The 12,278-nt window shown below is 49.0% G+C and overlaps 1 protein-coding gene across 9 annotated transcripts in view; it reads left to right on the top strand.

The window, feature by feature from the left end:
• Positions 1–12,062, top strand: part of AKAP13 (A-kinase anchoring protein 13) — a 344,813-nt gene extending 332,751 nt beyond the window's left edge. For 8 of the 9 annotated variants that reach the window (XM_036844174.1, XM_036844173.1, XM_036844172.1 and 5 more), the window contains 6 exons: positions 339–409; positions 880–924; positions 3,537–3,587; positions 4,228–4,677; positions 6,145–6,472; positions 7,302–12,062. In XM_036844174.1, coding sequence (XP_036700069.1) covers positions 339–409; positions 880–924; positions 3,537–3,587; positions 4,228–4,677; positions 6,145–6,472; positions 7,302–7,351 — 995 coding nt within the window. In that variant the 3' untranslated portion in view covers positions 7,352–12,062. The remainder of the gene's footprint in view (positions 1–338; positions 410–879; positions 925–3,536; positions 3,588–4,227; positions 4,678–6,144; positions 6,473–7,301) is intronic. The other variant, XM_036844171.1, reaches the window with a different exon arrangement.
• The last annotated feature ends 216 nt before the right edge of the window (positions 12,063–12,278 follow it).

The following is a 12,278-nucleotide window of genomic DNA, read 5'->3' as shown; positions in this document are numbered from 1 at the left end:
CCCAATCAGTCAGTAAATGTTTTAGTCAGACCCTAATGAGTATCTAGCTGCTAAAACACTCAGGAACCTCTATGAATGTCATGTTCATTTTGAGTAATATAAGAGGTTTTCCTGAGATCTCAGCTAAGCTATAGCCAAAGGGGGGTAATAACACTTGTTTTTCCTTTCCGCTTCTAGTTCTTCTGCATCAGTAAAATTATTAATAATCAATCACTTAGCTGCCATTGGCATTAATAGGATTCAGAAATATTCTGTCCCTAAGCTATGTATATAGTGTTTCCTAGGCTAATCTGTTTTACAACTGCAAAAAAAAAAAAAAACCTTGTTTGTTTGTTTAGGAGGTGAGAAGGAAGAGGGAGATGATGGTCAAGATCTTAGGAGGACAGAATCGGATAGTGGTCTGAAAAAGGTATTTCTTTCTAAAATACACTCCCTAAGTCCTCCCTGGCACTTCCTCTAAATTCATAGTCTTTGAAATTAGCCTACTTTGATTTTGTTTTGGATGCCCAATTTGCCGTTTTTATTTCCTGTTTTATCTTAAGAGGAAAGCACGTTTTTAAGCAAAGAGTACAATTCAGAGCCCCACGTTCTTGGCCGTTGGGTCTGTCTCCAGACACCGCGTCTACGTGCACAGCTCTGCCGCGGCCGTGGCTGGACCAGTTTCATTAAGAGGCTCGTTTATATGCACACACCCACCTGAACTCTTTGCAAGGCTTCAGTAACAGTTCGGCCTCAGATCTTCACTGCCCTGCAGTGAGAAGCTACTGTAGAAAAGAACAAAAACGGGAAGTCACAGCATAACTCAGACACACGCTGAATATCATTTTTGCCTCAGAGTCTTCGTTGTTTTTAAATGCACTTTTTTTGTTTGTTTTATAGGGTGGAAATGCTAACCTGGTATTTATGCTTAAAAGAAACAGTGAGGTGAGAACATTATGAGCTATTTAAAAGAATATGATTTTGTTATAATTGCTAGGTTAGGAATACTCATTTCTGTTTTGCCATGATGAACAAGCTTGGCTCCGGGCTGATCTGTGCGGTTGTGTTTCCTTTCCCTGGCCCCGGGGCCTCGTCTTGCCCTTTTGCCAGAGTAGTGCCTCTGCTTCTCTGTCCTTGAGAAGCCCCTTGCTTTCTCTAAACTTGGGCCATGAAGCTCCCATGGTGATTTCTTTCCATCCACGCACACTGAGTAGAATTTGTAGCCACCTTTGCTGTAACACAAGCCTGGCACCAGAAGCCACAGTCTGGAACGTGGCAAATTAACTTGTGGGTAATTTTGCATAATAATGTCTTATCCTGCAACTCAGCTTGAGTTTTCTTCTTCGAGCACTGCTTTTCGCTCTGTGTGTGTCACTCTAAAAGTAGCCTTGTCGTCTCCTAGCTAGAGATCAGGTCCCCATGCAAGTCTTTCACCTGCCTTCCGCTGAGTTCTGCTGACCCTGCAGGATAACCCACGTCTTTCACTGTTTCCCCGTCTCCTTGGGTCCCTCTTAGGAAATCCTCCCCAGGGTTACTACCGTCTCCAAACCTAGTTGACTCCAAGCGTGTGACTGTGTCAGCAGGCTGGAATTGGACCCAGGACAGTGGGGTGCTAGGGTGTACCTCTCAGGGTGTTCTCTGTATTTCTTCCTGCTTTTAATAGAATATACCTTAAGTCCCTGAGGAGCTTTCTTTTGAAATTTCAGATTAAGGAAATCTTTCCTTTTTTCCCTAAAACACAAAAGGGTGTTGTCTTCTGTTTGTTGGCATGTTAGTCTACACGCTGACATCGTAACCCCCTTCAGGGTGTCCATCCTTGAATGAAGTAAACCTGCTCCCACACAGGCTGTTGTGCTCTGGTGCTGCTTAAAAAGTAGCCCTTGGTTGATTTTTTCACCTGGCAACTTTCCCCTCATATTTAGTGAGAAGAGTCAGATAAGAGACAGTACAAGACCCAGTGGTTTTCAGGCATTCCAGCATGGATTATACACTGCGGATGCTCAGCCAGAGTCAGCTGGTCTGCTGTGACTTTTCCCTCTCTCTGTTAATTAAGAATAAACTTAAATGAGGGGTAAATCGTATTCTCAGAAGAGCTAAGCCTGATAATTAAGTTTTTGTGTTTTAAATATTATAAAAAGAATACATGTTTGTGGTAGAAGATTTGGAAAACATCCAATAATGTAAAAGAGGAAAAAAATAAGTAAACATAGTACCACTGAGAAATAGCTACTATTAAATGTTTGGTGTTCATATTTCCAGCCTTTTCTTATACAGGACGTGTATTTTATGTGTGAGTGTGAATTGCATAAACATAGTTTTATGCAATTTGTTTCACTACTCCCTGGAGCTTCATATCCTCCTTTTTTTCCTCTTAACACACCAGAAGCATTTTCCCCAGGGCATATTCATACAAAACATGCTAATTAACAGCTGCATATTATTATGTTATGTGCCATAATTTATTTAATCTTTCCAGTGGTTCTTTCTCTACTTTTTTTCTTTTTAAATGATGCAGCCAAGAGCATCTTCATACTTTTTTCTGCACGGCTCTGATTATTTCCTCAGCATGTCATCCGCTCTCTAGAAAGATTATACAGCGTTTATCCCTGTCAGTACAAGAGTATCCATTCTCATCATACTTTCACCAACACTGGGAATTATTTTTTAATTGACATTTTGTTGATAAGTTCAAGTGGTTATTTCTTTATTTTTGCATTTTTCTGATTTCAAATAAGGTTGAATCCTCTTTAATATGTTATATAATTGGCCATTTGTATTTCTTCTTTTGTAAATTGCTGGTTTATGTTCTGTGCCTGTTTTTCTACTAGAATATTCATTATTTTATTGATCTACGAGATCCTTTTTTAAATTAAAGTGGTTTTTTTTGCTTTGTTCTGTTCACTGTTTCCTTTGCCTTTTTATTATACATTTTTACATAGTAAAAGTTGAAAGTGTGTGTGTGTGTGTGTGTGTGTGTGTGTGTGTGTGTGGTTTCTTCCATTGTTTCCGTCTCTGGAAAGCCTTCCCTGTTTCAAGATCAGAAAACATTCTCACATTTTCTTACAGCTCTTTTACATTTCTTTTCTACACTTAACATTTCAATCCATTTGAATGTTTTTTCTGTGGATCCCAACTTAATTTCTTCCAAAGATTTAGCCAGTTTTTTCAGAACAGTTCACTGAATATTCTTTCCTTCTCCATTGACTAGAAATGCTCTTTGTATCGTATACTAATGCTGCGGTTTGCTTCTGGGCTTTCTGTTTTGTTACATTGGTGTGTGTGCCATTTTTGTGCCAGTCATTTTAAATAATTGGAGCTTTGTAATACCTTTCACTGTGTGCTGACTTCCCTCCTACATACACAGTTACTTCGTTTGATCTTGTTTTTCTTGGCTACTTGTACTGGCTTATTCTCTGTGGTGCTTTCAGTCTGAAAGTACTTGGTTCAAATGCAAGCCCCTTGCTGTGTGGTAGGGTGGGTTCTTGTCAGATGACACGCAGTGTGCTGGGGTCTGAGCCTCAGAGTCTGAGGTGATGGTCCTTTGATTCCTTTTGCAGCAGGTCGTGCAGAGCGTCGTCCATCTCCACGAGCTCCTCAGCACTTTGCAGGTGTGTGCCCTTCTCCTTTATCCCTTCACTTACTTGTTTCGAGAGAATCAGTGACCAGGGTATTGTTGGCCTGGATCTTTGAGGTTGACAGGTTTCTTATGGGTAAATGGGGCCCTCAGACTAGAGAAGACTGGCTCTCATGATGAGAAAGGTTCCAGAATGCAGTGGTTAGAGTATCATCGACCTGCTAAGACTAGACTTGACGAGCACGTGGTGGACTGCAGGTACCCTTGACAGCCATGCCCCAGAGCACATGGGGTGCTGACATGCACAGAGGAGGTGGTTTCAGTCTGGAAGGCCTTTGGTAGGATTGTAAGTTTCCATATTCCATGTCTCTGTGTGGTATTTGGATAGGGTGACCCTCCCCACACAGCTTTCTGGGAATATCCTCAATTTCTAACCAGTCCAGTTCATACCTCCTCCCACCTCCAGAACACACACTCCCCACCCCAGACAAAGCTGCTGACTGCAAAAATCCGAGTCCCCGCACCATTGACATTGCGACTTGGTTGCCGCCCAGGGTTACGCTGGAGCATTTTCCCAGAGCAGCTTAGAAACCAGGGGAGGGCCGTAGTCTGGGGTGGCGTCCTCGTCCTCCGGGCGGAGGCGCATCGTTCCCCCTCGTGCGTCTCCCCTGCAGGGGGTGGTGCTGCAGCAGGACAGCTACATCGAGGACCAGAAGCTGCTGCTGACCGAGCGGGCGCTCACGCGGACGGCGTCGCGGCCCAGCTCCCTCATCGAGCAGGAGAAGCAGCGCAGCCTGGAGAAGCAGCGCCAGGACCTGGCCAACCTGCAGCGGCAGCAGGCGCAGCACCTGGAGGAGAAGCGGCGGCGCGAGCGCGAGTGGGAGGCCCGCGAGAGGGCGCTGCAGGAGCGCGAGGCGCGGCTGGCGCAGCGCGAGGACGAGCTGCGGCGCGGCCGCCAGGACCTGGAGCGCGAGCACGACGAGCTGCAGCACAGGAAGGTCGCCTACCAGAGCGACCTGGAGCGCCTGCGCGCCGCCCAGAGGCAGCTCGAGCGCGAGCAGGAGCAGCTGAAGCGGGAGGCCGACCGGCTCAGCCAGAGGCCCGCCGACTGTGACGTCGGCCAGGTACGGGGCGCTGGGGGGCCGGGTCGCTGTCGGGCCGGTACTGTAGGGCTGGGTCACGACCCACATAACCAAGAACCCTCTGAGCAGCGGAGGAAAGTAGGCAGATAATATAAAGGCTGCTTCTACAGATCTCTTTATGCACCACCAGGGGGCAGGTGAGGAAGTGAGCCTTTTTCTGGCATCTCTCAGCATGATGGGTTGGGGTTTGGCCAGGGGAGTTAATGGATGCCTGGCACTTCCCTCAGCCCTCAGTGGCTTAGGCTGGAGTAGCCTCAGCATCTCTGATGATGGAAGTCAGCCGTCCAGGATTTTGGGAGCAACCCCTCTGCCCTGTGGCACATAAGAAATCAGAATGGTCCCCAGCTAAAGGAACTTGTAGCTGGATGGGGACAACACACCGAGGACACAGGTCCCCCCAGAGTACAGTGCCTGGGCTCACAGAGAGCAGTAACGCCTGAGTTCCTGAAAGAACCCACATGGTGGGGTCAGTGGGCATCAACTACAGGGAGGAGCCCATCCTAGCAAATGGTGGAAGGCAGCCCCTCTTACGGAGAGAGGATATTCCTGCTCAGGGGTGCTCAGGCATCTGGGCTCTGCTTAATTCCTGATTTGTCTCGCTACTGTGGATGAAGCCTTTCTTCTCCTGCAGCTGCTACTAATATGGGAAGGAATTAAATATGTGGGAAGCACGCTGACCCCCCGAGTTTATTTCAGTGGTGTTTTACGGTTATTCTGGAACGGGCCCCTGTGGCAGGTGGGAAGCTTGGGAGCGCACAGATCCTCCTGTCTGCTGATGCTCAGGTTGCCATTTGTTTGATCGATTGACCTTGGATCATGAAAGAAAAGGAAACTGACATCTTCCAGAGGGAGCAGTTTAGCTTCCTGCGGAGTTTTTCACATCTGTGGGGGAGTAGCCAGTGGCTCTGTGTGCTTCTCGTGACACAAGGATGGCTTCCACAGGGAAGGCTGCAAGGCCCAGCGGGAGCACAGATTAGACTGATTATCTCTCTTCATCTTTGGTTTAACCTTTGGCTAGGATCTTGGTATAAGCACGTCTCCACCTGCCCTTTAACCTGAACAGACCTCTATAATCTCTTAGCCCTGAAATAATTATCTACACCCCCGTGTAAATCAGTCGTTGGATAAGCAGCTCTTCCTGCTTCTTCAGGGAATGGGAGTTCTAAGCTGCCTCTTCCAAGCTACTGTTAATTCTTTATGTTGCTGTTAATAAAAATAGTAATGGTATCAGATGATATTTTTAGCACTTTCATAGATACTACCTGAGGGAGGGAGGAAATGGAACTGAGAAGATCAGAATCTTTTTACCATTTCCCTGGAGTCCAAGGCAGTGGGTGCACACGGGGCTGACCCACTGACACAGCCGGTGACCTCAGGTAGTGTTCACTGAGTAGGCACTGGGGATGCTGCCGGCCTCCAAGTCAGACCCCTTCTCTTGACCATGTGCAGGTTTCACATCAACACACCAGGCTGATGAGGATCCCATCCTTCCTTCCGAATCCTGAGGAGACCCTCTTGCCACCGGCACCTTCCATAGCCAAATCAGGGTCATTGGACTCAGAACTCTCAGTGTCCCCAAAAAGGAACAGCATCTCTCGGACACACAAAGAAAAGGGGCCTTTTCACATACTGGGTTCCACCAGCCAGACAAACAGAGTACCAGAGGGTCAGAGCCAGACCCCAGTGTCCACGTCCACCCGCCTGTTTGGGTTAGCTAAGCCAAAGGAAAAGAAGGAGAAAAAGAAGAAGAACAAAGGAAGCCGCTCGCAGCCCGGTGGTGAGTTACACACACCAGGTCTCCCTCTGGCCGCGTAGTCCCTGGATCCTGAAGAGTGGGTGGCTTTGGCGGCGTGGGAGTGGTTAAAAAGAGGTGGCTGCCATTCCGGTGTGTAAAAGCTGAGCCACATACATCTCACCAAACCCACTTGCTCTGCCCGCAAAGGACTGTTGGAACTTACACTAAGAACACAGATTCAGAGAACATTTAACAACCCACTCTGTGTGGCACATGCACGAAGTAGAGAGTGCGGGCCCAGTTCTCACACTTACTGTCCAGCTGAGGAGCTGAAACTCACCTCAGTGAAGCACCTACAGTCCTCCCTGCCTTTCTAGGCCTGGTCCAGTAATATTAATAACAGGGGCTTGGTGAGCATTTTCTGAGGGCTGCTTTAATCCTGCAGGTGACTGTGAGAGAGGTGTTGCTGACCCCCAGACACACTGGGAAGCTGAAGCTCGGGATTAACTGACCTGCCTGCCGCCACAGGGCGTGCTATCAAATCACACTGCACAAGGTCTGAGTCCTTCTCATTAGGATTGCTCTCTCCCTTCTGTGTGGGAGGTTGAAGAGAAATCCCTACTTCCGGGCCTGTTTATAAACAGCAAGCCTAGTGTTTCTGTAAAGTTTAAGGAGCTGTAGACACGGAGGACATCACTGACGACCTCGTGCACTACGTCACCTGGAGGCCCGGCTGGCAGATGTCATTGCCCACCAGCCCGGCATCTGTTTGCATCCCAGAAGACTTGTGTTTGGGGAGGAAAGAACAGAATTTACCGGTGAAAAGAGCAGTTCTGAATTTCTTTTTCCGCCTTGGTTTCCTTTTTTCCAGATGGCCCTGCATCCGAAGTACCTGCAGAGGGGGAGGAGATCTTCTGCTGACCCCGTTCCTCTCCGAGGCAGCCGCTCCTGTCCCGCCGCGGTTACAGCCCCACCCCCTGCTGTCCTGTGCGCGCGCACTCCTACACTGACACCCGTGCCCTGCGGCGCCCAGCCCTCCTGCACTGCCCAGGTCCTGGACCAGAAGAGCAAATGGTCTTGGGGGTCAGGGTGGGGAAGGAGGCCCAGGATTGGCAACCCAATGCCTCTCGGGTTGGGGCCAGCCCTGCTGGATGGTGGATGTTACACCGAGAGTAGTGGCCCCAGAAGTCCAGGTGATGGTTTTGGACATGTCAGGAATTCCTAGAGGCTGAAAGAGTGTTTCCAAATGCGGTCTGAAACTCTTACTGCCTTTTATTTTAGGGAACAGAACCAAAAATCAAACAGCAGATAGTTTGGACTTCATCTGAACACGTACAGTAGCCCGTCTGCACATACACGTGGAGTGCGCCAGAACTGTGCACGGTCTATACCAGATGCCTGCTGGGCTTGGCTCAAGCCCCGCACGAGGGGGCGCTGCCCGCCACCGCTCAGGGAGCGCGCACTCAGAGCCTCACCCACTAGCCCTCCCAGGCTGTCTCCCTGTAAACTCACCCCATGCACGCCTCACCCCTTTTCGCGTGTATTTCTCATTTCACTTCAGAAGGGACGACAAACATTTGTGAGAACCAGTGAGAGAAGGCTTGATGTCTTTAAAAAGCAGACGATCTTGAAACACCTTGATTTTGGTGTTTCAGTCACTTTAAAAAGAAAAAATACCTAATTTTATCAAGTCTAAAAGAAATCATATATTGGCTTTCCAAGATGTTTGCCCACATGTTCTGGGCACAGACGAAGTAGAGAGGCCTCCTCAGCATCACCCCTGTGGCGTGACACTTTTTGGTTGTCACTGGCCATTCAGCAGTGGCCACGGCCTCCTGGCAGTGTTCCTGAGACCTCGAGGTGCCTCCCCAGGGAAGCTGCTCCTGCCTGGCAGTCGCCGTGGGAGAGGGTGGCCCCATCCGCGCTCCACCCGCACAGGGACCGCCTGCTTCTCCTGCTGCCAGGGCGTGCCCACCCTGTACTAGACAGCTGGCCGAAAAGCAGGTTCAGGTGGGTGTGTTAGGCCCATATGAAGCGGTTCCCACCAGTACAGACCGAGAGAAGAGCTGGCCAGAAGGTATGGCTTGGAAAGTTCTCCTATCAGGAGGCCTGGCAAAATTTGATTTCTTTAAAAAGTTTTAAAAACGAAAGGCCTGTTGGTTTTTGTACTCTACCCCTTGAGGAACCCACAGATGCTGCCTGTTTGTTCTTTTCCTTCTCTCTCTTTTTCTTGTCCCACTGTGTTTTGATCTGTATTCCTTGAGGCTTGTCACCAGCCGGGAGGTGCAGGATGTTTCTCCCTGAGGCCCCTGCACCTGCCACACTTGTTTAACCCCCCAGGAGGGGAGACCCTGGAAAATTCTGTGCTTTAAATGTGGTCTTTGATTCCTGCCTTTTGCCCCTCAGGAGCATGGGTCTTTGAACATATTTTTTAAAAACAAACAAAAAAATCTGTAACTTGGTGCTTGTTGATGAATTGCAAGCTGGCCTTGCAGATGGAGATATTTATCTTTCAGTTTATTTGAAAGAGGTCTGGTTTAAAATTTTTAGCTTAGATTTGTTTTATTTATTTGTGTGTTGTGTGCATGTTTGTATGTGTGTGTGTGTGTGTTTTAAGGGTGAACACACCAGCCCAACGGTTTCAACTGTCCAGTCAAGCAGCGGGTGCTGCTTCCTTACTCCCCCGTGTCTGTCAAAGTGCCTCGAAGGCCCAAAGGAAAATTAAGCGTTGGGGGAGGGGTCCATTTCCTTCCTTCCTCCCACCCTCACCTCATACTTTGATCAAGGGATGTCTTCTTCCTTGCTTGAGAGTTAAGAAACTTGCCACCCATGGGCTACATTTGCCTAGTTTTGTCATGGAGATTTCTTACCCTTCAGAAACACACTTTGAGCAGAAGCAGCTGATTTTCTATTGAACCTTGATGTACCCCCCTCCCCCGCCCACAAAGACCCTAAACAGCAAAAGGTTAGGTTGCCTCCTGCCACCAGTCCGTACAGCTCAGCTTGAGTACGGCCAGCCTTTCTCAGATCCACAGGGAGCCCAGCCGTCTGTCCCTGTCACTGGCTCAGGTTCACCTCTGTGGGTCCCCGTCCCACAGAGAGAAGCTCTGCTGTAAAGGGGTGGGGCTGGTGAGTGAGGACCTGCGTCCTCCTTCCTCTGTCCGTGTAGGCCGGGCCTCCCTGTCTCCGGGCTTGAAACCAGGGCTCAGTGCTGACGGCATTTGCCCTAACGCAGGATCTTCACAAAGAGCACCCTGGACGCTGAGTTTCTGTATATAGCTGCACAGCTGGCTTTCAACTTTAAAGGGTCTTTTACTCCCAACTAGTTGTGAAGTTTCGGTTGCCTTGGTTATTCGGTGGTAGTTTTTTTAAAATGATGATTTCCCCTTCACCTGCACCCCACTAACTTAAAATACTTTGGTCAGCTTGTGGTTGGACAAGTTTAGAATCAGAATCAGAAGGTATCTCCCCCAGAACAGTGTGCGGTGCAGAGAGAGAACCACTTACCCGGACCCGTGCTTTTCCATGCCTTCATCCTCTCTCTCTCTCCCTTTGATAAGGAACTCGGGGATTTTGTTGTTGCGCTTGGGGAACCACCTGGGATTGTTGCTGCTCCTGCTTTTGCTGATGGCCTTGAGGTCGCCTCTGACCTTGAGGCCTGACCTGGTTACTGAGGTGTCTTTCATGTGAGAAGGGGCTGTCTCCCGCGACAGCTCAGACTCAGTTCTCCACAGTGTCCCCACGCTAGGGGCCGTGCTTCTCTAGCTCCGGAAATCAGATGCCTGGCCTTCCTTGTGTTTAGGTTTTGGGGGACAGATGGAAACACCATCCAGAGTTCCAGAATCTCGTGAGCTGCCTGGAAGGAGGCTGCATCTCCTCTCAAAACTTACATCATCTCAGTGGCCGTCATCCCAGTCGGGTGGCATGTGCACTTTAAACGCTCTCTACAGTCAGCTTCACTTTCGAGACAATCAACTATGCTAACTGTTTTCTTTGAAAATGGAGAGGGTTAAAAACATGCAGATTGCCATAATTCAACCTTTGCCAACATTCCATCCTCTACCCCCCGTGAGAGCTGTCTATGGGGAAGAAATCCTTATCAAGACTTTTTTTTTGGAAAGGTACGAATCTTACCTTTTTTTCCTCTCATGTCTCAGGGTAATACCACTAAAAGTTGTTACTTTGCTGATATTCTCCCTTATTTGTTATCTTCCCAAGCCCCTAGTATTAGCAGTAGTGAGCACACATTTTTAAGATCCTTGGGGTTTGTCGTACCTTTATTTGGAAAGTGGGTATTGTGTGTAGGGTTTATAAATAGGCCCCGTCTTAAATAAAAGGTAGCACCATAACCTTAGGGGCCAGAACTCCATCCCGAAGGTCCCGTTCACAGAAGTACTTTCTATTTCATCCATTGGTCACAAAGGTTCTTTTTCCACAGCCAGTTCTTTCTCCCCAAGGATTTGGTATCGGCCTTGGAGCTGCAGTTGTTGATACAGCGTTGATGGGGGGCCAGTTGTGCCCAGAGGACAGCTAAGCCCAGGGACCGGGGTCGGGGCGCGTTGAGAGAGACGGTCCTGGTGAGTGGGCTTCAGCAGCCATGAAGTGGGTGGCTTGGAGGGGACCCCAGACACTGCCAAGGGGTGTGGACACACTTGGAATGTGGAAGCCCAGAAAGAACCCTGCCAATTCCACGGTGGCAGTGGTTGAGGAATGTGTGCCTTGCTTTCCTGCAGCGGGGCAGTGTGGCACACACACACCTGTGGTCCTGGGGTCACGGCCCCACCTGGTGCTGTTGCTCCGATTGACCCTCGGAGACAAGGAAAGGGGCAAAGAGATTGTTTTGGTTTGGTTCGTCATTTTCCTTCCATGTAGCGTAACATTCCTAGTTAACCGGAGCTTTGGGATCTACTGCCTGCTGGCCAGGTTTTAAAGTGAAAAGTCTTTTAGTGCTGCCACAAGAGGGAAAAAAACAAAGGCTTCTTTCCATGTACCAATCGAATTTAATTTGTCAAAAGTTCGACAGGCCTTGAGTGAGTTCTCCATCTTGCTAAGGTTTAAAGACAGGCAGACCCAGCTGGCTAACGTCTCTCGTGCCGCAGACGGTGGTGACAGCCTGCTCCAGACGCCCAGGCTGAGCCCGGTCTCTGCTCACCCCAGTCGTCACCCCCTTGAACGCGTCTGCCTTTTGTGACCACCTGCCAGGATGGGCAGCTCCAGAGCACTGACAGGGGCCCGCCCGGTCGGCTGGCCCACGGTCACGGTTTAGCCTGAGGTTTCTGGCGTGTCGCCCCGCCAGGCGCGCAGGGGACACCATGACATGCAGGAGGGTGATTACCATGCACCTTATACCTCTGCTCTCGTTTGTTGTTCTCAAATGCTAAATGAACGTTTCTGTGCTGAATCCTATTAGATAAAAAGGGGTTAAAACCCAGATGCTGTATATTAATTTGTAATTATGTATAAAGTGAAGCAGTTTTAAACTGTAAAGATTTTTTCAGTGTGTTTTCTGGAATTTTGCCACAACGTACTGGCTTTGTATTTTATTTATCTTCCTTTCTGGTTAGCGGCTTCCGACCCTTGTAAAGTCCCCCTCCACCCTTTCAAAAAAAATAATAAATGTCCTTTAAGTCTCGGTGGTGACTGTGTTGTATTCCTGTCCCTGTGGGCTTCCTGAAGTGAAGGCTTCCAGGATACTCTGGGTTCCTGGTGAAGGGGCACTCCCTGCCCAGCTCTGAGGGACCCTTCTCCCCAGTGAAACCCGATTTCTGTACCTTCGGGAACAGGACTCAGGAGGACAGCCCCGGAGCACAAAGCAGCTCCCGGGGAACTCAAGTCCCCTGGAGCTGGA

The sequence above is a fragment of the Balaenoptera musculus genome, chromosome 2 (assembly GCF_009873245.2).
Source record: "Balaenoptera musculus isolate JJ_BM4_2016_0621 chromosome 2, mBalMus1.pri.v3, whole genome shotgun sequence".
Taxonomy (NCBI): Eukaryota; Metazoa; Chordata; class Mammalia; order Artiodactyla; family Balaenopteridae; genus Balaenoptera; species Balaenoptera musculus.
This window is presented reverse-complemented; position numbering and strand designations above follow the sequence as displayed.